The sequence below is a fragment of the Xenopus laevis genome, chromosome 4L (genome assembly GCF_017654675.1).
Source record: "Xenopus laevis strain J_2021 chromosome 4L, Xenopus_laevis_v10.1, whole genome shotgun sequence".
Lineage (NCBI taxonomy): Eukaryota > Metazoa > Chordata > Amphibia > Anura > Pipidae > Xenopus > Xenopus laevis.
The window spans coordinates 64,788,696-64,814,032 of NC_054377.1; the positions used below are offsets into that span (position 1 = coordinate 64,788,696).

At 35.6% G+C, this 25,337-nt stretch overlaps 1 protein-coding gene across 4 annotated transcripts in view; it reads right to left on the reverse strand.

The window, feature by feature from the left end:
• znf536.L (zinc finger protein 536 L homeolog) overlaps window positions 1–25,337 on the reverse strand; it is a 384,595-nt gene that overhangs the window by 199,551 nt on the left and 159,707 nt on the right. For all 4 annotated transcript variants that reach the window (XM_041590230.1, XM_041590228.1, XM_041590227.1 and 1 more), the window contains exon 6: window positions 7,575–9,734. In XM_041590230.1, coding sequence (XP_041446164.1) covers window positions 7,575–9,734 — 2,160 coding nt within the window. The remainder of the gene's footprint in view (window positions 1–7,574; window positions 9,735–25,337) is intronic.

The window sequence follows — 25,337 nt, forward strand, 5'->3', positions numbered from 1 at the left end:
ATCATTTTGGAACGTGAATCCCTGCCACCATATTGAGTTCAGAGAAATAAATGCACTTGCATATTTTTGATTAGGTACACCTTACCCAGGTTAAACACAGCATGCATTCTGTACCTGACTGTTCTCATTGTAACTGCAGGGTAATTAACAATGCAAATATCAGAAACGATCAACAATTTTACAGGAAGGTGCTGCCAAGAAAAGACTGCCACCTGTGTGGCCCCTGACTGTACTGTATGTTGTTACTCATTATAGGACCTATTATTCGGAATGCACAACACCTATAGTTTTCCAGATAAGGGTCTTTGTGTGATTTGGTTCATCATACCTTAAGTCTGATAAAAAATCATGTAAACGTTAACTAAAACCAATAGGATTGTATTGCCTCCAAAAAGGACAAGGTACTTTTTATTGTTACCAAGAAAAAAAAATTATTTTTTAAAATTTGGATTATTTGGATAAAATGGAGTCTTTGGGAGAAGGCCTTCACGTAATTCAGAGCTATTTGGATAAAGGGTTTCAGAATAAAAAAACCCATAGCTGTATTATCATATTATTACACCACATTCTGCTCAATAATAAAGAGAAAAGAGTTAAAGGAGAACTAAACCCCCCTTTAGGAAAAAGTCCCCACTGGCCCCACTCCCTGCCTCCACCTGCACAGTACTACAGCAGATGTGTCCCCTCTAGGAATACTGACCCGTACCTGAAGCAGAGCTCACAGGCACTATCTTTGTCGCTTCGGTGTTCTTCGCGAAGTGATCGGCTTATCGGCACATGCACAGTTGAAACAATCTTCCGGTTTGTTACAACTGTGCATGCGCCGAAAGAGACTGAAATTGCCGAAGGTAAGGAAGAAGACCCAAAGACTACCGAAGCACCGAAAGATGGTGCCCGTGAGCTCCGCTGCGCTCTTCTGCAGGTGCAGGTCAGTATTCCTACAGGGGACACAATCTGCTGCAGCACTGTGCAGGGGGAGGGCCAGCAGAGGGGGGCTAGTCGGGATTTTTGCCTAAAAGGGGGTTTAGTTCTCCTTTAAACTATGAGGGAAGGCTGTGAAGTTTGAGGTTGTTTACTCTGGAGAAAAGGTGCTTGTGAGGAGACATGGTAACTATTTACAAATACATGAACTCCGTTAAGCATGGCTTAGATGATTTTCTCAATCAAGCATAATTTCCAAGGCTTTTGTGATACTAAAATCTACATAGTATGTAGTTATACACGTGAGTGTAGCGATAGGTGCATATAAGAATATGTGTGTGTGTATATATATATACTGTATATATATATATATATATATATATATATATATATATATATATATATACATATATATATATATATATATATATATATATATATATATATATATATATATATATATATATATATATATATATATATATATATATATATATATATATATATATATATATATATATATATATCCACTGGAGTTTGTTAGGAGGGGTTGATAGACTTTGGTTTTATTTTTACTTTACTTAACCACATAAATATATGCAACCATATCAGTGGTATATGTAATACCATTTGACCGTCAGCAAGCTATTTCCATGAATAGTCACTAGTCTACAACATAACATGCACCATAGTCTCTGAATAAATACCCAGATATGTAACTGTTTGACAAGCCTAGTCTTGTCTATATGTGAGTTTATTTAGAAGAGTGATATTATGTGCATTGCTTAACTTTCTTTGTTTACTAGAGAATTGAAGTGTTAGTGCCTTTAAAATTCTCATTGTTTCAGAGAGCATTATTTCTGGATCACTGGTGTCATTTTCCCATGTTCACTGATTCATCCATCTTTTTATTCTCATTACAAACAGTTGCATACCACAGGAGTGCGGGCAGTGACAGTCACACCATTTGGCAATAACTGTTTGATTACAGCTAGCCTTGACCCTTCCTTTTCCAAGCCCCAGCTAGTCATTTTTGCTCTGTTTCCAGTCCTTCTTTTCAAAGCATGGCATCATATAACAAAGCTTCAACTGCTGTTCATTGTAAAGTTTTTTTTCTGGAGAATATTTTGAGTGCTGCAAAAAAAAGGAGGGGGGTATCACAAATTCAAAACTACTATCATGTTAACAGCACTAGCTAAGGAGAAGGATTCCCTGCTTAGATTAAAAAAGGAGTTTCTCAGGCCCTTGTGACCTGGTTTTATAAAAGGAAGAAAGGGAAAGAGCAGTGATACACATTATGTCTTTTAAAAAGAGACTGAGAATTTGTTCAGTTTAAGAAAAGTTACTTAATTTTGCAAGTCCTGTTTTATTCTGGCATTAATGAATGTTCTATATTACACACTTAAAAAGGTGCACTTACAGCACAAAACATAAAATTAACACAACTCACAAAATTAGCCATTAAAGCCAGATTTACGTCTAAAGAGAATACAAGAACAATCATCAATATGTACTGAGAAAAACAAAATTATATTGTGAGCGGAGTGCTAAAAACTGCCCATAGAAATTAACAAGATCCCAAAACAATACTAATTAACAAAAATGGAGTACTAAATAATATCAAGGCTGAGCTTTTATTTGAGGATGACAGGATTCATAAATGCCTTCCAAGTAGGCACAAAAATATATCACAGCTTTATCCAAATACAACAGTATTACAGTGTTAACTATAGGTAAATTAGGAAACTAAGATGTTCCCTAATCAGTATTTTAATATCAGTGCTTATGAGTTTCAAAAAACACAATAGTTAACCAAACTTGCCAGATTATATTGTGGGCAGGATATGTTTGTGTGTTCTGTGTGTACTAACATTTAAGGCTCACTATGGAATCCAAAGAACACAGAGTGGGAGGTAATTTTAGTTGCATAGACTACTCCATACTGGCCCTTAAAGCCAGAGTTAAACAATAGTTACCAATCTCATAGTACAAGAGTTTATGTTTTATAACTGCCTACTCATGGTCTATATGGGCAGCTACTAAAGAACTACCTTTCACTATGTGACATCCATATAACCAAAATGCCAAATTCTCATTCTAATTAATCAATATACTCGTATACTAGTGTCAATTTCATGTAAATGCTTAGCACACACAATACAATGTATGTATTTACTGTACATTTAAAATGACATAACAGTGCCCATAAATACTACAATAAAGTTAATCATGCCTCTAGAGGTATACTGTATAGTAGAAATCAAAATCCCACCATGGCTCAGTCTGTTCCCCTATATGTGTGTATGTACGAATAGCTCAGGAGTTCTAAAATAGTAATAATATATTGCAGAATTCTCCTATCAAGCTGAAAACATAACACTGTTTTACTTTCCCATAAACCTTCTGCTACTGAAAGAGAATACAATTCTGAGTATGCAGATTCCCCTGGGAGCCCCCTGACTTGGATTCAATTCTCAAGCTAGCTTTGGTCACTAGTACCCTGGCCTTAAGCATAGATCCACCTGCTTGGCTGTAAGAGCATTTTTTTGTGTTTCATCGTAGTCGAGAGATATCTCTATGCTCTCCCATCCCACCAGTAACTCCCTTTTTACAGGTCTATAAAAACTCTGTGATTCCTTTGTTCAGGGTTCTGATTCTTTTTGAGTTCAGAATCCACCAAGCTTGCATCAAACTTTATCTTTCACCTCAAATGATCTCCTGTATAATTCCACGACACTGCCTTGCTGCCCAGGTGATTCAACCGGCAGTCTGGAGACTTCTGTGTGATACCCCTACAGCAGCCCAATCCAGTTATGTTTGTCTCATCACGATAACAACCACTGAGGCAGTGTGCAAAGTGCAAAAAACAGGAGCAGAATAAATGGATAATTACTGCTAATTTGTAAAGCAAATATATGATATATGCATTAAAGCCTTAATGTATGTTGTCATACATATAACATGTTTATTAACTGGAAACATTGTTATTGTAATGACTAATGTACCAGCGTGATGACATCATGCGCAAGGGCGTGAAATTCAAATTGTATAAAAGGGGAATTCAGTGTTCTGCAAACGGCCTGTTGTTAGGTTCTATTTAGAAAGTGCCTAGGTGCCTTGCTTAAGTTTTATCCTTTCTGTGTTACTGTGTATTGACCCTTGCCTGCCTGCTTTACTACTCTGACCTCTCCAATCCTGAACCTGCCTGTCCGTGACTACTCTGATCTCTCCAATCCTGATCCTTTACCTGTCCTCTATTCTACACTCTCCAATCCGATTCCGGCCTGTCTGACGATTCTCTGCTTGTGCTGGCCCGGCCTGCCTGTTTCGGATGGTGTTCTTCCTTCCAGTATCCTGGTGAGACGATCATGCCCCTTTGCTCATCCAGAACCGTTAGCTTAGCTCCTCTCTCAAATAAGACCTGGCGGCACCAAATTAGCCGAGGGCTCCTCCCGAGGTGAAAGGCGGCAATTAGAGGGAGAAGTGAGAACCGAGACCAAGGAGCTTAGCTCGGGTTCTGGATATATGGTGCCAAACGTATCTTCTATTTGTTTTTGTTTTATTCATTATGTATATTAATGTGTGTGTATATATATATATATATATATATATATATATCTCTATCTATCTATCTATCTATCTATCTATCTATCTATCTATCTATATATATATATATATATATATATATATATATATATATATATATATATATATATATATATATATATATATATGTAGTGTGTGTGAAAAACACATGGAACACAATAATGACCTTACCACAAAAACAAGCCCTAATCACTAATTAAAAAAATGTGTGTAAATGCATGTGATATTGAAAGCAATACCTGTCTGCTTTGCTCACTTATTTCTCCAATCCCACAATACCTTGCACAATTCTGTGATGAATATGCACTCAGGGAATTGAAGTCATGGCTTGAGGGCATCTGACCATTACAGCGTGTAGTCAGGGCAGACAGTGCATCAAATAGAAAGATATATTGATTTTATTGTTAATTTTATTTACAAATTATTTTAAAATCACTGAAAATGTATAATGTATATTAAGGTGCTTTAAAATGCCATATTCTAATTTTATATTTTTTAGCATTTGGCCAGTCTTACCCTTTATCATTTAGCCCTTCTAATGGGTTAAACTCTGGCCTTTTGAGTATGCCTTGAGAGAAATAGGTTAAAAGGGCAGCTGACCTTCAGGGGCAGATTTATTAAAATCTAAACCCAGGAATCCTGATGGTTTTCCCAGTACTTTGATTTTCTCACAGTTATTAACACGTTCCTGACAGCTTGAAAAGTGTGTTAAACAAATTGCCACATTTATCAAAGGCTTTTGGCTTTTTCAATGTGTTGGTGAGTCAGAATTGATTAGATTGTTCTGAGCCAAACTCAGTTCTTTGCTGTCGGGTATTAGAATTTAACAGCAGTGCTGAACTATAACACCTAATGTTACCTAGTCAATCACTAGGAACACTGGCAAATGATTAGTAAACAAGAACTGCTAGTTAATTTGTCTTCCAGGCAGCAAAAATAGGAAAAGGAATCATGAGAGGAATCATAAATCTGCCCCTAATAGTTTTCGTATAATAAACTACAGGTATTGACTTATTCCAGTTGCTGTCTAGTCTCTGTTTAACATTTTTCTAAAATGTATGTTTTAAGAATGAATTTAATTTAAGTCCCAGTTAGTTGCTTCCCTTTCTCTGCAGCTGCAGAATATGGTGTTTGACCCCGAAATAGAAGTGCAGCTCTGTAGCAGACTTTATAATACAGGGAGCTTGCTCTGAAAGGATAGAAGCTTCTCCTGCTAAGAAATGCCAGAAACTAAGGTATAAAACTATAAGTGAACAACCTGATATTATGAGCTGTAACTGAACACAATGTATTTTTTTAATGAACGGCACCTTTAAAATATATATCCCTAAACAAGAAACGTGCTGTTTCAATACTGCTACTGTTTGCTTCCCATGTTAAATATTCATTGAAGGCAGATGATAGCAAGACATATTACAAAGAGCAGCCGGCAACAGACCTTTAACAGTGGGCATGAAATGCCTAAAGGTTCCTCAAACTGTCTCTCATTTTCTAGTCTTAATGGATGATTGCAGAAATCAATGTTGCCATTAGTAACAGTATATTTGGTATGGCACAATTTCCTCTTTTGTTAGGCTTGCACAATGATTACAGTATTAGGAGAAGCTCATTTTTCTAAATATGCAATAAAGTACTCATTTCAATATAATGATCCTGCGTGAGCAGCTTTAACAGTACAGGGTCTACATTATAGATCTTTGATTTTTGGATTCTTGGCCACAAACAGGACAGTTTTCCAATGTGAAGAAATGGAAAAATACAGCACAGTGGATTACAAGTTATGATGAGCTTTGTGATGATGTGCATTATTTAGGCTAAAGAGCAGGTTTGACCTTTACACCAATGGGGTGTTTTGATTAGACCACTGGTATCTCAGATGCTTTATCACAATATAATTTAACACACTAAAAGGGAGCCACACCATCTTACCCAAGGGCAATGCAGACACTGATTCTGCATTATTCAAAAATATTCTACACAACATGGATACAAATACACTGGCAATTATCATCATCTAAACTAGACCCCTAAGTGTTAAAACTGTGGGGTGGAAAATATCTGGAAATTACCATACATTTCTATTTTGAGATGCATAGTACATGCTAGGCCTTCGATTTAATTTAAAAACAATAATCGCAGGTAAAGGATGCACCTAACTTAATTCTCATATGGATTGCAACTAACAGTTCCTTTCCCTGTCAGTAAATGAGCTTTGGAGCCTATAATTAACCTTGTTTACATGAATTAGCATTGTTGTAGCAATGAGTATTTAAAAAATATGGAATTTAATGTGAGTAGCCTATTGTGAAGATATCAAGTCTATACAGTTTGAATTGTTACAAGTTAAAGGAACAATACCATCAAAAAATGAAAGTGTTTTAAAGTAATAAAAATATAATGCAGTGTTGCCCTGCACTGGTGTGTTAGCTTTAGAAACATTACTATTCTTTATATAAATAAGCAGCTGTGTAGCAATGAGGGCAGCCATTCAAAGGATAAAAGGCTCAGGTTACACAGCAGATAAGCTCTGTAGAACATAATGGTGTTATCTGTTATCCACTATTTAACCTGTGCCATATAGCATTTTTTTCAATTTCCACCATTGCTACACAGCAGCTTGTTTATATGAACTATAGTAGTGTTTCTGAAGCAAACAGATCAGTTTACCCAGTGCAGGGCAACATGATATTTTCATTACTTTAAAACACTTACATTTTTTGGTGTTACTGTTACTTTAAGTAGAATAATGTAACATCCCCACACCAATCCTCTACTCTAATCCTTTGTTATGATTAAGGCAGTATTGCAATACATTAAAACATCCCCCACCTTAATACTGTATAGAGGGAAATGTAACAGACTGCCATGTTATCCCAAGCCAATTTTCAACTGTCAGTCATGTGACAAAACAGTATGAAGAATCAGCTGAAAAGGTGGGTTGTCATCTTGAAGTCATCTTGTATGTGTTTACTATGTGGAATGTAAATATTAAGATTTAAAATGTGATATGCTGAATTATTTTTTATTCAATGGGTTTCATTCTATACCTGATGAAGATGGTGATGAAGGATGAGGACTGTCTTCCTGTGCACTTCCTGTCTGTGATAGTGCTCCACCGGTCCCACTCTCTTCAGTAATGTTGGATGACCCTGGGGTTGTAGATCTGCTGATGGACTGAGATTCTTGGTCACTCCCTGATCCCCGTCTTTCCTCAAGGCTCATCTGAATAGCCTCTTCATCTTCTTTTCTCTCTCTTTTGTGTACTCGTGAGTGGACAACAACCTGGTGATATGTTCGGAAAACCCTCCCACAGTCAGGGCACTCGGTTGGTTTATCTTTTGTACCTCTATGCATATTATAGTCTAGCTGACTCATATTATGTGACAGATAATCTCTGGTACTTTCTAATAGGTCTAATTTGGATGGCATATCTCTATGACTGCAAATTTTAGAACTGTGAAGTAAATGATTTTGCATTTTTTGTTTGGAACCATCAGCTCCTACTATGACATATTCTCTCTTGTCTTTATCAAAGAGAAAACTAGCATTAGCTAAAGTATCTTCATGGTTGCGTTGCATCTGCTGCTCTTTAGAGAGAAATCCATGCTCCATAGCCATTCCTCTTGCCATTAGCTGCCAAGCTTGATAGCTGTTGACTGGATCCATCTCTGCAGCCTTAGCTGCTGCCTGTAATCTTTCAATACAGCTAGACTTTAGAGGTGGCACCAGGTTGAGTGAGCCAATTAAGGAATGTTTCTCACTTTCTGTCATGTTATGGCCAATGCCAGATATTGGTGAAAGCAATTTTCCAAGAACTTCTTTTTCTTTTAGAGGCAGGTCACCTTTGTTATAAATGTGACTACGTTCACTTAAGCTTGCTTTATCTGAAGACATGAAACCACTCTGTAAGCAAGATATGTATCTGGAATACAAATTTGCATGTGCCTCTTGTGACACGCTGCTCATAGACACAGGAACCTCTGCTTCATTTGGAGATTTGTTCTTTACAGATAACTTGTTTAGGTGAACTTTCATGTGGTTTTTCAGAAACCAAGGCTCCTTGAATCGTCTACCACAGATCTGACAACAGTGTTCAAAGGAATCTTTGTGCTTCCTCATATGACCCTTCAGAAACCATGCCTGACTGAACACTTGCCCACAAACCTCACACCGAAACTCATTGTTTGACTGTTCTCCATTTCCACTTGACCCTTGGCCTTGCACCGATTCTGCTGTTATATGAGCCTTTTCAACATGGCTAATCAACTCTTCCTCTTGAGAGGCAGCAAAATCACAAAGTGTGCACTTGTAAGGCTTGTGCAATATTCGTATATGCCGATCTAGTTCCTCACGTTTCTTAAATTTTCCTTTGCAAAATGTGCACCTGAATCCAGTTGTTGGAGTGGCTGCTTCCTCCTGGACAAGTGTCGGCTTTGGAGAAGGTGCTTTGCTGGAAAGATCAGAAGTATTATTATTAGCTGGTACAGATATATGACAGTTAGATAGAGAAGATTGCTGTAAGTGCTGTTGTGGCTTAACGTCAAGTCTAGGCTGAAGTAGGCTGTTTTTCATCTGTTTGTCTCTTAAAATTGCTCTTTCTTCTAGCTCATGCAAAAGTCTGTTTTCCTCTCTGACTCTTCCACGACCTTTACCAAGATTTCCAAGTTTGTGGGTGCGTAGGTGAATTTTAAGATTACCTTTTTGAGCAGCTCGGTGATCACAATATGGACATTTAAATGGTTTCTCCCCAGTATGAGTACGCATGTGAAGAGATAAAATACTATTGAAACGGAAACGTTTACCACATAATGGGCATGGATATTTTCTATTTTTCCTTGCATCATCCTCTATGTCGTTCATCTGGGACATAATGCCAAGGTTTTGTCCATTTAAAAACTGTTGAAGATCAACTCTTCCATTAAGACCACTGTCAACATCTCGATTCAGCTGATTGGCCAACATAGCCATTTGACTGCTGATTGGTTGATTTGCCATTGACACATGGCTTTTTTCTTCTATTGCAGTTGAATTTTCTTCTGTTTTCTGGTGATTCTGAAGCTCTGGGAAGGCATGACTGAGCTGGGAAGTTATCTGATGCAACTTCTGACTCATTGAATACTGGCCATTTATCAAGGTGCTGTTAAGATGTGTGTCAACTTCAGGCACAGCTGATGAAACTCCAAGGCACAAACTAGCTTCCTCCATCCCTAATAAAAAAAATAAAAAAACATGAGCATGTTATTAGAAGAATAAAAAGTACTCATATAAATACACATATACAACTCACCAAAGAATAGTACTAATAAATTAATAATGAAGGATTGCATATGAATACATTCATCTACTAAAAAAGGTCACCACACTAACATTAGACTAAAGTTATTTATATAATACCTTCATTTCCCACAATGCTTTATCATATATGGGCAAAATTACTGACAGGAGTACAGTTAACCAGTGCTGTTATCTTTAGCAAGTATCAGATCTGAGAAATTCATTTTGTAATTATTCAGCCATTATCCTTTTACATATATTCTTCTGTCATTATAATTCTCATATACTCTTTCCAGACATGCTAATTTGCCAGCACCACCAATATTTTGGTTTATGCCTGGGTTTATACCTGCCTTAAGGTCACACTTGTCAGATATATAAAGTATACACTTTATGAATAGTCCACATGGTTATATACATTTTACAAAAATAACAAATATATATTGAGCTCTCAAACCAGGATATTTTTGTGGCACTGAATTTCCCCTTTAAACAGCATGAATGCAGTTGCAGGCCCTACATTACTAAGATATTTTAAATAAGCACGATATGCTGTCATGTGAGCTTGAAAGATTTCTGTCAGTGCCTATATAAATTAGTGCCATAACATATAAACAGAGAGTGAGTTCATAATACAAATAAAATATAAGTTTTTTTTTTTACAATATTTGCAGAGCCCACAGCCACTTTGGCATGCAATAAAACATGATAATGTTTTGAATAAAAATAAAAGGACAGGCTTTCCAACAATAAAAAGGATTTTGCTTTAGTCAACAAAAAGTGCAGTAATATCTCATTAAGCTGATTAGTATGCTGCTTAGAAACAGTACTAGGTGCTGTAACACATGATTATAATCATAAAAATCCTTCAGTGTTTGCAACTAAGCATTAACAAGGTATATTAAATTTTAAGAAGATGGACTAGTGGATCTGAAAAACATTTAAGAATTTAACCTGCAAAATATTAATAACAAAAGGTGTCATAAAAATCTATGTAGAAGACATAGATATAAGCAGTCACGGAGCCGATCTACTTATTAATGTTGTCATGGAAAAAAAATGACAGAATTAATGTTGTCACTGACAAACTGACAGCATCAATTAGAAATATATAAAATGAACTGGTATAAAGGATTCAATTCTGAAATACATTCTAGAGATAATCTCAGAATATGTCAGATGTACTACATTTTTTTAATCATAATTAGCCACATATTGTCATTCTGGTAGTATCATAACTATTTAGAAGAGACAGAAAAAATACTCCAGTGCTTATTTTTGTAAGAAATATTATTGGCATACAAATTCATTATAGAAAAAAACAATACACCCCCTCCCTGAGTGGGAGTGCTATGTAATGTTTTTAAATCATATTTCTGTATAATCCCAGCTTTCACATATAATCAACATACAGTAGAAAAATAAAACACATTTAATATCTGTATCTTCATCATCTTCCAAAAACACTAGGGATGTACCGAATGCATGATTTAGTTTGGGATTCGGCCAGGATTCGGTCAAATCCTAGTGCCTGGCCATATCCAATTCAGAATCCTAATTTGCATATGTAAATTAGGGATGGGAAGGGAAATCACATGACTTTACGTCACAAAACAAGGTAAAAAAAAGTTTTCCCCACCTTTTCCTTCCTGCCCCTAATTTGCATATGCAAATTAGGATTTGGATTCGGTTCGGTATTCAGATGGATCTTTCATGAAGGATTCTGGGATTTTGCTGAATCCCAAAAAGTGGATTCAGCGCATCCCTAAAAACACACACATGAGGTCAAACTATATAATAATAATCTCAGAAAAATATAGTATTTAAAGGGCACTATCACCCTAGAAATAATTCCAAATCCTATTTTATGATATTTGTTAAGCAAAATAAACTTTACATTATAAAAATTATTAAAATTCAGTTTGTCTTTAGTCTTGGAATTCAAATCACAGCAAGCAGGCAGACCTAAAGAGTAGAGAATGGGCAGGCAATAAATATATGATGGACACCTGAGATTTTTAAACAAGTTTATAACCGGTATGGATGTTTTAGTAAAAAACTGTTTGGGTTTCATGTTTAATTTGAAAAGGACTTTTATTATACAGCTTTTTATGCCTGAGTGACAGGTCCCTTTTAAGTAAGCAAAAATGAAATATCTGAGAATACAAATATACCAGATATACCGTATGTGAAAATCTTGGCTGGTCTTGATACACAGGTATGGGATTCATTATCCAAAAGCTCCAAATTACAGGAAGGCTACCTTTCATTCAGATTTTCAAAATGTAAGTTCTTTTTTTCTCTGTAATAATAAAAAGTTCCTTGCACTTGATCCCAAATAAGATATAACGAATCCTTATTAGAGGCAAAACAACTATATTGGGTTTATGTAATGTTCATTTTAAGTAGACAATGCATGGAGGTCCAAATTACAGAAAGATCCCTTATTCGGATAACCCCAGGTCCAAACATTCTGTATAACAGGTCCAATACCTGTACTTTTTTTGAACATGTGATGGTGTTTACCCTCATACATCAGTGCAATTAAAAAAAATAATGGAGGTAGAATATGCCTTTGGAAGATTAGCACAAATTGATCCCAATATTTAGGTATTCCTGCTTTTCCAGCTGCTGCCAAGAAGTTCCAATACTTGTGTTATAAAATCATGGCGAAATAGGGACAAAATTACAGTATCACAATATTACAAAAAAACTAAAAAATTGTCAGGGTCTTGTCATAGATTACTTAAATATGCAGAACAGTCCTACCTCTGACCTAACTGGCAAGTAGTAATGAAAAAACAGTGTTACATTTTAATTACCATGGGCCCCCACTCCCCGAGGGTGGTAAGAGGGTCAGTGCCCTTAGATATCATAGGGTTTTTTATTTAATGTAATGCTTGCATAGATTACACATTTAAATACTGATGTTTCACATTTCAAACCATACTTTTTGATTCTGTATGACTTTCGACAAACATCTCAAAATTAGCATTGTCCAAGGTCTCCAAAATCTGTTCTAAAGTGTTCAAACCTTAAAATCAGAAGGGTGGTAGTGGGCATAAAGAGGAAAATAGAAAAAGTTAAACATAAGGATAAGGCCAGAACAATTTAGTTCACACTCCAGAACGCAATCTTCCATGCTGCAGTACAGTAGGAGAATTTCCTCCATTTGCTGTTTAGGTCACATGGAATGTAATGCCCAGCAACAGCTGAAGGACCCAAGTTGGCCATTGCATTCTATACACTTGGGGGCAGATTCACTAAGGGTCGAATTTCGAAGTAAAAAATACTTCGAAATTCGACCCTCGAATTGAAATCCTTCGACTTCGAATATCGAAGTCGAAGGATTTAGCGCTAAACGTTCGTTCGATCGATCGAAGGATTTTTCGTTCGATCGAACGATTAAATCCTTCGAATCGAACGATTCGAAGGATTTTAATCCAACGATCGAAGGAAAATCCTTCGATCAAAAAAAGTTTAGCAAGCCTATGGGGACTTCGGTAGGTTTTATCTGCCGAAGTAGGGGGTCGAAGTTTTTTTTAAAGGGAAAGTACTTTGACTATCGAATGGTCGAATAGTCGAACGATTTTTCGTTCGAATCGAAGTCGAAGGTCGTAGTCGAAGGTCGAATTAGCCCATTCGATGGTCGAAGTACCCAAAAAATACTTCGAAATTCGAAGTATTTTTCATTCGAATCCTTCACTCGAGCTTAGTGAATCGGCCCCTTGAACTGTCTGACAGTCTATGACATATACTGATGTGCACTGGTATCTCTTCTATGGTCATAGAAAGATATATTAAAGTTGTTGGGTTTTGGCACATGCAGATTGCCAAGGATTCCTGGGAGTCTTCGGCATACTACATCCCATCAATCATAATCAGTAAAGGAGTTAACATGCATACTCGTTATAGGAGGTTTAATATTACTTACTAAATAAATAGTGCTCCGCACTTGACCAGGCTTCTCATAATAGATCTAGCATAACAAACACACACAAAATATGCTTGGCAAAAACGATGACTAAAGTATAATATTTAATACAACTCTCCCGTGAAAATTTCCTTTCTAAATTTCATCTTGTAACTGTTTAACGAAGGTTGTTGCTGCAAGAATAAAACACTCCTGATCAGAAACATAGAGAATCAGAGTACAGAACCTTTTCAGGGTCATTAAACAGCTGTAAATATTATTATAAAAATAAACCACAGATTTCATGCTTACAATTTAGCCCTGAGCTTGCCGTGCTGAACAAGTAATCTCCCCCCAATCTCCTACAATCAGTACTGGTGACATTTGGGCATCCAAATACATTGCATCATTAATATTACTGTGGTGGGCATGATCCCTATTAATACACAGGCAGTGTGGTGTCAGGCTGATATGTTCACTTCTCATAAAGGAAGCGTAAACAGTTTTTGCAGGCAAAAGTAATAGGCACTGTTAAAAGAAAATGGTCAGCCTTATTTTTAGCAGTTGATTAAAGAGTAACTTCTCTATGAATAGCACAAATCAAATAATCACATAATTTTTTTTGATAGTTTTAAGGAGGTTACATGGGTGTTACAGCAGTTGTGAGACCCATCATTGCCAGTCAATGTTCACTAATGCTAAGTATATTATAGGTGGGGGTGGGGGGGTAAATGTTCCATTATATGGGATCCCAGGAGGAAACATTTTTTTCTAATTGCAGCCCTAATTTTCATGCTTCTAACTCAAAAGCTCCTTGAACTTGGCTGGTGGTCATTAAACATATTGATATATCTTTGGAGTCCACATACAGCTCATTGGATATACATAATCATATTTTATTATGATGATTAGTTATTATGATGAAATGTGCTAGCAAATAGGAAGCATCTGCCAGATATACGTTTGTGTTCCTCCTTTAAAATGTAGTTTTAAGGGAGGGCATATGTGTTCATTGAGTCGTCATTGGAATTACGCTTTTTGAGCAATTAAGAGCTTCTTGAATAGCTGTTAAACGGGTGTCTCGCCCCTTGCTATAGAATATTCCATTCTTAGCAAGTTGGCAATTGGTCTTCATTCTTTATTTTTTATAGTTTTTGAATTACAGCATTTGCCATCCTGTTTTGCACCATTCCAGTCAGTGACGCTGACAAGCAGCTATTGTTCTGCAAGCACTTTTATTATTATTTTTTAATCCTTATCTATTCCATTCATTTCCTATTCATATTCCAGTCTCTCATTCAGGCCGCTGCCTGGTTGCTAAGATAAACAAGACACTAGCAACCAGATAGCTGCTGAAAGTCCAAACTAGAGCATTGCTAAACCAATAGCTAACTGAAAAACTCGAAAAATTTAAAATGAAAACCAGTTGCAAATTGTCTCTATCAATGTCTATGTCATAGTAAAAGTTAATTTAAAGGTGAACAACCCCTTTAACAGTGGCATCAAAAAGTCATAAACACAAACAGAAGAAAACAGATTCATGCAAAGTAAGTATTTAATACATTTGCTTTTCCATAACCCGTGCACCTACTACTACCCAAAACTAGAACTCAAGTAATTGTGTTGTTAAGAATATCACACAAGGCTTATGTTTAAAAAGACTATTTTAAGGGGAGGTAATGAGGTTTATGAAAACAAAATAGATTGATCTCCATAGGCAAAACTTGAGGCAAGAATTCAAAATATAGTTATAGGCATTTCCTCTTAATATTACCATCAAACAAATATAATGAAAATAAGAAATAATAATAAAGTTGACATCGCAACTCCTTTAAATGTTGTGGGTGTAATTATAATGCAACATAGGAACAGAAGTAGAATCAACAAGCTAAAAAAAGCAAGATGAAATGACAAGCCCTGAACCAGGCTTATTAAAATTAGACTTCTTGTTGTAATTTTGTCATTATTTTGGCAGCGTGCTATTGATGCATGTATAAAATTCCTTTAATAACATATGTGCTAGCTTTTTGTGAGATTTTCTGACTCATGTTAACTCTTGGTCAGTCTCTTGCCAGTTCCTAGTGATTTTGGCCAATTAACATTATTTTTTGTGTGTCTTCATTATCTGCTACTTGGTTTATTGAATGCTCAGTGTAACACAATGAGGCTCACATGCCAGTTCCTTGTGATCTAGACCAAGGTAAGGTATAGTGAAGTTGTTTGAATACAAATATAACTTGGGAATAAGACAAAACAAGCCATAAGGCAGGCTTTCTTAATCTTGGTCTTCAGTCCTGTTCCTAATAGTGGCATGGAATGAAAGTGACCTAATACATTAGTATCTATTCATAACAACCAGAACATGCACAAGGCTAGAGGTGAGGCCACCCCAATGCACCTCATTTCTAATGCTTTATCTTCCCCTATTCAGAAGAAAGTAGTATATTCACCTGTAATGTAAAGTATTGGTGGCCATTATCTGATGTTGACTTGTTCTAAACTAAGACACAAACCCTCATTGTTCTCTTGAAAGTTGTCAGGAATGCCTTTGTTTCACAAATCTCAATTAGCAGGGAGGAAATTGATAAGTCTGTACACTAAAACGCCCACTTGCTAATTTGACTGGAGTCTTTATAACCACCCACCCTCAGAAAACCGGCATATTTTGTTTTTTCTTTTCAAGTCACTACAAATAGTCTGCACAGATAAAATTTGAAACAATAGTTTTCAGCAGAGCTGCCTTTTCCTTTAATAGAATTAAATGCTTTGTTAAATACTCATATTTCAAACAGATCAAAGTCTAATCGATTCACATATTTCCATTCTAACTAACCAGTGAGATTCTGTTCATCAGGCACCTGTCACATGTACAAGCTTGGATACAAATCATCTAATGAGTGCACAAAATCAATATAGAAATCCAAGCACATAATCAGATATTCTGTTGTCTAATAACTGGATGCAATCCAGAAAACTGGGCAGCAAATGCATGGGATGCTTTATTCCATGTGCTGTACCCCATGCTCTTGACCAGGTCATTTTCCTAAGCCTGTTGACTTTTCTGAAATTGACTTTTAGAAGGGAAACTAAACTGACCCTCAAGTTCTTTTTGACCTAAACAGAACAAAACATCTGCTGGTTGACTCATAAGCTGTTCTTGGCTACATTTAACTGAAACAGAGTCTGCCGTGGATCAGCTCTCCCTCTCTCAGCAGTAGGTGTCACAGGAATAAATAGATGGATTTTTTAAGATGCAGATATCAATTGCCAAGCAAAATGCGTCAACACAAACATTTACAAAAATGTCTACTAATTCAGTGCTGGAAAGGAAATCTGTCCAGATGCACAGCAAGGATGCAGCATAAAGCTATAAGTAAACCGGCAGCCTAGTTTTTGACTTACTGGCGTCGTTTTTGCAACAGCCATCTGGAATTGGAAACTATTTGCCACCTTCCAAAATGCAGTTCATATTTTGGTGTGTCTGTGTTTCAGTTTAGTGACAGACTTTGATTGAACAAATTGCATTAGATATGATGAGGATACACATATACACCTATTCTAAAATAGTATACAGCCCTAGTAATTAAAATCTGAAATAATCAATTAACATAAATATGTGCTTCTAATCACTACTGAAGTAAAGTCTGTATTATGTCTGTCTAGACAACCTTGGCAATTGGTTGAAAGGGTGTTTGAAACCTCCTAGAAGCAGTATCAAATTACAATGTCCACTAGCTAATTATTATAGGTTATGATCAGAATTTAGCCCTCCTTCATCAATTCCCACCTACAACATCATGATGGAGAAGGAGGAACTTTATTTGTTTCCTCCTAAAAGGATGGAGAAAAGTTATCTACAGGGAACTTGTGAGGTACAGGAATGGATTCAAAGGTGCAAGTACTTTGATTAATAGTGCCCCCAACCACCTCCACAGTTTATTGGATGATGCAGTTATAAACTTCATCAAAAGCGTATTTTAATTCACTTTCTAACAATGGCAGCGTCTTTGTAAGGTTATAAATAGTTAATATTGAAATGAATACAAGCTGGACAGCTGCTTACTTTGCATTTTTATAAAGAAGCCCCCAAGTGATGCTTAGATGCTGCCTGTAAATATACAGTAGACAATCAACGTATTCATTCTATTTGCAATGTATCACACCAGCTCTACACCAAAAATTTTAGACTTATTGTTATAAAAAATATATTTGTATTTTTGCCATCTCGTTCACATTTTACTATCCTCTTGTCTTTCACTGCCAACTGGAGTAGGCCATTCACAATATAAAATTCTACTACAGGCCAATAAGAGATGTGAAGTAATTACTATTGGATCTGGCAAAAAAGGCAAAAGATAAATTAAAAATTAAAGTTAGACACAGCAGAAAGTCTAGAATATTATATCTAAGCTATTGGTGTATGCTGCAGAGTACAATTGATGGTAAAGGTTTTTTTGTTTCTCAATTTAAAACAGAGCACCTAAAGCTAGGAAGAGCACAGTTAAACTTCTCTAAAAATAGCAATTGCCAGCTAAAAAAAATGGGGGGAAAGTCTGACAAAAAATAGAATATTGAGTAAAGAGGTGTAGATCTTGAGAAGGAACTTTTGAAGATGTATTCAGGAAGGGACTTCTTTTCTACTGTCTCTCTAAACACATGACACCTAATAATCTTTATATATTTATACTTATGTATTTCTTTATTTATTATAATGTTCTTCCTACTTTTGTGTGCTTTTCTGTACTGTAAAATTGTACAGTACTGTGTATGCTAGTAGCACTTTACAAATACAATTATACGATTGATAAAATAATGAAGTAAATATTGGTGGCACAAGTTTAAGTATATTAGAGATGTCCCATAGGATATAGGACAATATGACTTAATATAAGGCATGAATATGGTTGTTACCCTGCCAAAAACCAGACAAGACGGCAGGATGTTGACATCTGAGACAGAGCATTGACATATGGAGGTGGAGTCATGGCATTTAGGGTTATGGTTGTGCTTTGGGGGGTAGGGCCATTACAGAAGAGGTGGCATTGGCTAGATTATTATTCAGGTTTCACAAGGTTGAAACCCAGAAAGACAATTGAGACCTGAACAGTCCTAAGAAAAACCACACTGTTTGGGTCAAAACCAAACATGTGGCAACCCTAGGTGTGAAAGAGAGGAAGCAAATATTACCTCAGTAATACTGTAGAGGGGTGAAACAAAGTAGATGGGAAATGTGACAAAGATTTCTGGAATATGACTGGCATTTCAGAAAGTAAAACATATTTGAATGTTAAAGTAAAGATGGCACCCAAGCAGAGGACCAGGATAGTAAATCATGTTTTTTCAGTGGGAATAGATATACTTGGTTTTCATCAAAAGGGATTGTGTCATAATAACAATAAAACATTGGCAGAAAGATCAGATATCACCAAAGAATGTGGCAATGATAACAGCAAGCTCCACAACAGAAAGGTAGAAACTATGATACTAAAAACTAAGAGTAGAACAGTCTCCAGGAGTCATAGAGAAAGAATATTTTGGGGTAGAAGGCAGTGAATAACAATGTCAAAAGCTGCTTGACGGCCTTTATAACTAAGTGTAGGAAAAAGACATTCTTGTACTTAGCAGCATATAGACTACATGTGCCCTTTGTAGTAGAGACACTGATACTGAAAACCAGAAAAGGGCAGTCTCCTAGAGCCATTAAGAAAGAATATTTTGGGGAAAATCCAGCGAGCAACAGTGTTAAAAGTTGCTTTACAGCTTTTTTTGTAAGGCTCCATTAGAATAGAGCTGTCCTTTGCAATGCAGACCTTGCTCAGCCCCATCTGCATTAATAAAATGGTTCAGATATATAAAACCATGTATCTGAACTGGAAATAGGTTTTGTTTTGTTGAACACCAAGAAATTCGCTACAAGAAACAATAAATTCTAGTGTTGTTATGATTATAGCTCAAGGCAAAAACACCTTGCAAAAACCCCAGAAGTATTTAAAAAAAAAAAAAGGATTTCACTTCAAAATTGGTCTTATATTTGTCTCCCATACACACATACCATTATCTTCACAGCTCCCATCTAAAATCATAAAGGAAAACGTATCAACCTTTGATAGATTCATTTGTATCTGTGTACAGAAAACTAAATCTAAATAGGAAAGCAAACAGGGACCCTTAAATCCAAATGAGCTTAAACAAAATGCTACTTAGCAAACCATAAACTGAGTATAACTATTTTAAGTGAGATGTCTAAGGAGTTCATTTTAAAAGGTCAGGATTTACTTAAAATTGAGGCTGTAAATTGTTTAATCACATGATACTAATAATTAGCAGGTCACTCATTTGTTTTCTCTATATAATCTTTAAACTCCATGCCCCTTTTTTCCCAATTCAATGGTCAGTTTTCAGAATAAAATGACTATGCTGACTATTAGAACCATTTGCTAACAAACCTAAAAAAAAAACTGGGACTAATTTCTATTTCTTAATTAACTGCAACTGCAATAATCTTTCAGAGGAACAAGTAATTGTTCATAATACACACAATTATATTTTGTGGAGGCAGTAAGACTTAAGGCTACGATTATTGGCTTTCGCCTTCTATTTTAGCTCTGTCTTGTATTTAAAGCCACTAAGGGCTACTAATGGGTTTGTTGTGAAAAATATTGTTTAATTATTGTTGGAGACTTTCACTGTTATGGCCTTTATGTTACCACAAGATGTGTCTCTATAGGTTGACTTGATGTTTTACTACAAATCTACTGGTTTAAATAATATTGGCACGGGAAAATCTTGAAAATTAAACTTAAAGCATCCATTTTGGTGGGACAGTGCATACAAAGCAATTAACATTAACATTTAAAAATTTGCATTTAAAAATGTATACTGTTGCCTTGAAACAGAACCCCTATAAGCATCATGATCAACTTGCTGGACAAAAAATACAGTTAAATAATAATAATAATTAAATTAAATTTGGAAATTGTGGTGGTAAGACTGATCTGGAGGACATTTAATTATTCCTTGTTTGTTGTCAGAATCATTCAAGTGTGTACATTAACTAGGGATGCACCGAATCCACTATTTTAGGATTCGGCCAAATCCTTTATAAAGATTTGGCCAAATACCGAATAGAATCGGAACCCTAATTTGCATATGAAAATTAGGGAAATAAGGGGGAAAGTGAATTGTGAGCGCAGCACGTGGTTAAAAATATTTTACTGACTTGTTTGTGTGATAAAAACTCATGTAATTTTTTTTTAGATGCAGTTCGACCAGGCACCAGGATTCGGCCGAATCCTGCTGAAAAAGGTTGAATCCTGGATTTGGTGCATCTCTAGCCATTCGCCTGCCATAAACAATAATAATCGGATAGTTTAATTTCCTAAATATAACAATACATCATTGAAGGAATTTCACCAAATGAAGGCTTTGGTTTATCATGGAGTAAATCAGTCCATTTATGATACATGCTTTCAAAGTTGGTTTTGAGAAATGTGTTTGTGGAGAACAATATGTATAAGTCCAAGGAAAGAAACAACAGGCCCTCACAGATCCCATTAACAGGCAATGTAAAGGAACTGTAGACTTCACTTAGGCAGATATGTTCAAAGTCTTACTCGTTTTGTTCACTTAGGCACTTAATTATAGGCTAAATATGTATAAGATATACATACCTCATTAAATATGTATCAGAATAGTATGTATATTTTTATATCACCACAAGGGTAAATACCGCTTCCCCTTCCAAAATAAATTTAGGATAAACTATACAGGTGTGGGAGCTGTTATCCAGAATGCTTGGGATCTGGGGTTTTCTGGTTAAGGAATATTTCTGTATTTTGTATCTCCATACCTTAAGTTACCTTAAATTATTTACCATTTTAATAAACCTAATAGGCTTGTATGTCTCCAATAAGGATGAATTATATTTTAGTTGGAATCAAGTAGAAGGTGTTATATTATTACTGAGATTATTGAATTATTTTTAAAAATCTGAATTATTTGATTAAAATGTAGTCCAAGGAAGACAAGCCATTTGTAATTCAGAGCTTCTGGATTACGAGTTTCTGGATCCCATACCTGTATAAAGGTACTCAATAAGTAAAAAGTAAATACTGTTTCAATTCCTGTTAATATGGAAGAAATGGTTCAACAGTTTCATGTATTTATTATACAAAAATTATTTGGCAGCATTTCCAGTGAGCATGACCTTTGCTTTCATATTTCTCAGCATGGATGAAGAATCATCTGACTTTTTCCAATGCCTTCATCAATCACAAGTACACCTCTTAAAAATGGCTCAAAGTACCATCAGAAACCTGACTTGAACTATAGAAAAGATGTGTTCAGTAAATATTCGGTTCTGCATGTAAATATTATAAAGTGCAATTTCTTCTTCAGTGCCAGTTTTCTCAAGTTTGGTACTATCTTTTAAAATCATGAGGCTATTTAATTTGTATACATAATTTGAGCCACTTTTAACAACCCCACTGAGTGTACTGCCCAAGGATTTGACCCAGGAGTAACCACAGGTACTCACCCTTCTCTGAATAAGAACTCAGTGACCAACCTCTGAGTCACCACCTCTCACTATAGTATCACATTAATCATTAAATAATTACATTATTGCAACATTTAGATGCCTCTGATCATTGGTACCAAAGATTTTGACAGAAAGGGTTCTATAAAAGCAATATAATATAAAGTAAACAACCGTTCCCTTGAGAGATTCCACTACTAAATTCTAATATGTGCTTTAAAATAATTTCAGCTTTCATTTCATGATATCTAGTAATTACAAAGACATATTTAGTAGGAAAGAAAAATGTAATTATAATAATTGGAATTAATTTGTAGTGTTGTGGAAAGCTTGCCTTCTGCTAAACACCCTGTGCTCATTACAGAGTATGTGTTCAGATAAAATGTTAGATGAAGGTTGGTGGCTTCTTAGTTAGAGGTTATACAAGAAAGTGTAAAGGTCCAGTTATAATCATTTCCTCTGTAAAATGGTGCAAATCCCTCCTTGGTGAGAACAGAAACTCAAAAAGCATTTTATACAATGCCCCTGTACCTGTCTATGACCATTTTAACAACCTCCAGCACCTAAAAGCCCAAAGGCCAACATTACCGCAATGTTTAAAATAATGAATAAATCAGTTAGGCACATTAAGGTGAGGAACCAAAAAAATATGTTACGTGTTTCTCTAATTACTGGAAGTTGGTAGACTTTTGTTTTTTAAAATACCTTTAATGTGATAAACAGAAACCAAAAGTTGGACCAGCTATTGTATATAATATTTTACTAGCCATTACTTGTCATGACATTAGTAGATGTTACTTGTTATTATTGTCATAATAACATATGGGTTTTTAGTTATTTTAAAGTTAGACATGATTAGTTCATTTGGTTACATAAGGGGCTATGTAGACTTGTCAGGAGAGATACATATTCCACTGATCAGATATTGGTCAGGGATATCATAACTTTTTATACTTAAAGACCAATAAGCTGCTAACTGAGTAAGTAGGGGCTGAGTTTGCAGCCAATATTGGCCTATTTATGCCCCAACATGTCAAACAAGTTCAAGTCATACCAAGTCACTTCTACTGTATATGAATTACCCACAAAGTCTAATGCAATATACTGTATGATATTTTCTAAATGCAGGTATGGGACCTGCTATCCGGAATACTTGGGACATGTTATTTTAGTTGGGATCAAGTATAAGGTACTGTTACAGAGAAACAGGAAATCATTTTCAAAAATCTGAATTATTTGATTAAAATTAAGCCTATGGGAGATGGCCTTCCCATAATTTGGAACTGTCTATAAAATAAGATTCCGTTGCTGTATCCCGTACCTGTATGTAAGTGTTTAATGATAACACATGTACTAATGAATTGTTGGCTCCATAATACAATGTTATCACAATGGAAACTATATCCCAAACAATGTAGGTCTCTATAAAAAATATATTGCATAAAACAACTCATATGTAAAACCCTGCTTCTTGTAAATAAACCATTTTCATAATAATATACATTTTTAATAGTATGTGCCATTGGGTAATCATAAATTTGCCATTTTAAAAATAAGGGCGTCCCATGGGATCCTAGGATTCATGGTGCACACAAACAACCCATACTTGTTAGGTCACATGACCCAATTAACAGACAGAGTTTTGTCTTTTGCTTCCACACTTCTTCCTGTTACAGTTAGATTTGTAGTATTTCTGGTCAGGTGATCTCTGAGGAAGCCCAGAGAACATCATGAAATGGTGGTTCAAGGCAAGAGATGTAAAAGGGCAATATTTACTTAAATATACTAGTTTGGTAAGATTATGTAATGCCACTTAATTGGATATCAACTATCTGTTGTTGTAATTATTAATAACTGAATTGTTTTTTTACAGTAAAAAAAACCCTTTCATATAGGAGTTAATTGAGTCATACTAACAGGGTGCATATAACAGCAAATAAATAAATACACATTTTGCTACTAATGTAGGAGCATGTCTTGATATGGCTTAGTATAAAAGGGGAGCAAGAAACAACAGGGGCTGGCAGATAACGCTGCTCTTGGAAATGATCACAGAAGGTACAGTAGTTAAGAGATATGTCTTCCTTGATAAATGGATGAAGCTAAATATTTTTGAAAGGATTGCAAGACCACCCTATAAGTAATTGTGTTATTACACACACATTTTACAAGGTTAACTTCAAAGAACCTGACATCGGTGGAAACCCAAAATAACCCATTCAAGAGAAAAGTACGAAATAATTGCTGTTTTCTCTCTCTTTTTTCCTTCACTTATATTGCTATAATGATTTTGCATAACAGATTGAACAAAGTGCTGTTGTGACAGGTGGTAGAATTCAGCTAGTAAGCACAGAGACAGGGTTCAATTTAGTTTGTGAATCCTTTAATTGTTGTGCAGCTAATTAAAGAAGGTTCTTTACACTCGCAAGTGTTTACCGTTGCTAGTATGCATACATGAAAAATTAAATTGTGCCTTCAAGGGCTGAGAGCTATAGAAAAATCATAGCTGAAGCTGCAACATGCTTACAAACCCCAAATAGCTGCTTTTCACAATTGGAATTTGTAAAACTTTTTGCTAAGCAAATATAGAGCTAATTAGAAGTGTTCGTTGGACCAATTAACATTTAAATAAATAAGCCATATTGCACATTTCACAGTCTTTATTTAATGATGCTCCCTTACGCAGTGGAAAAAATTCCTTTAAGTACAAAAAAAAAGTCATAAAACGAATGTGAAAAAAACAATACAACAGTCTATCCTACCCCCCCCATCTTTTTCTTTCCTTGCCTTGAAGTCTACAGTAAAATGCTAAGTCCTGTTATTGGAATACAAAGAAGAACGTCATCTTGTCAAGTTGTCTTTCCATGACTTTGAATCAGAACAGGAAGAGCAGATTTGATTACTATTTAATCTTCTCTCTGTAGTTCTGTGAGCTTACTAATGAGTGGCAGTTTATAAACAGATAACCATGGACATTTCTAACATCTACCTTAAATACCATTAAGCAACAACCATCATCATTTATTATTTTGCTCAGAATTATGACAAGCCCTGCTGACTGCGGCATTTATGTACCTGTTAGGGTTT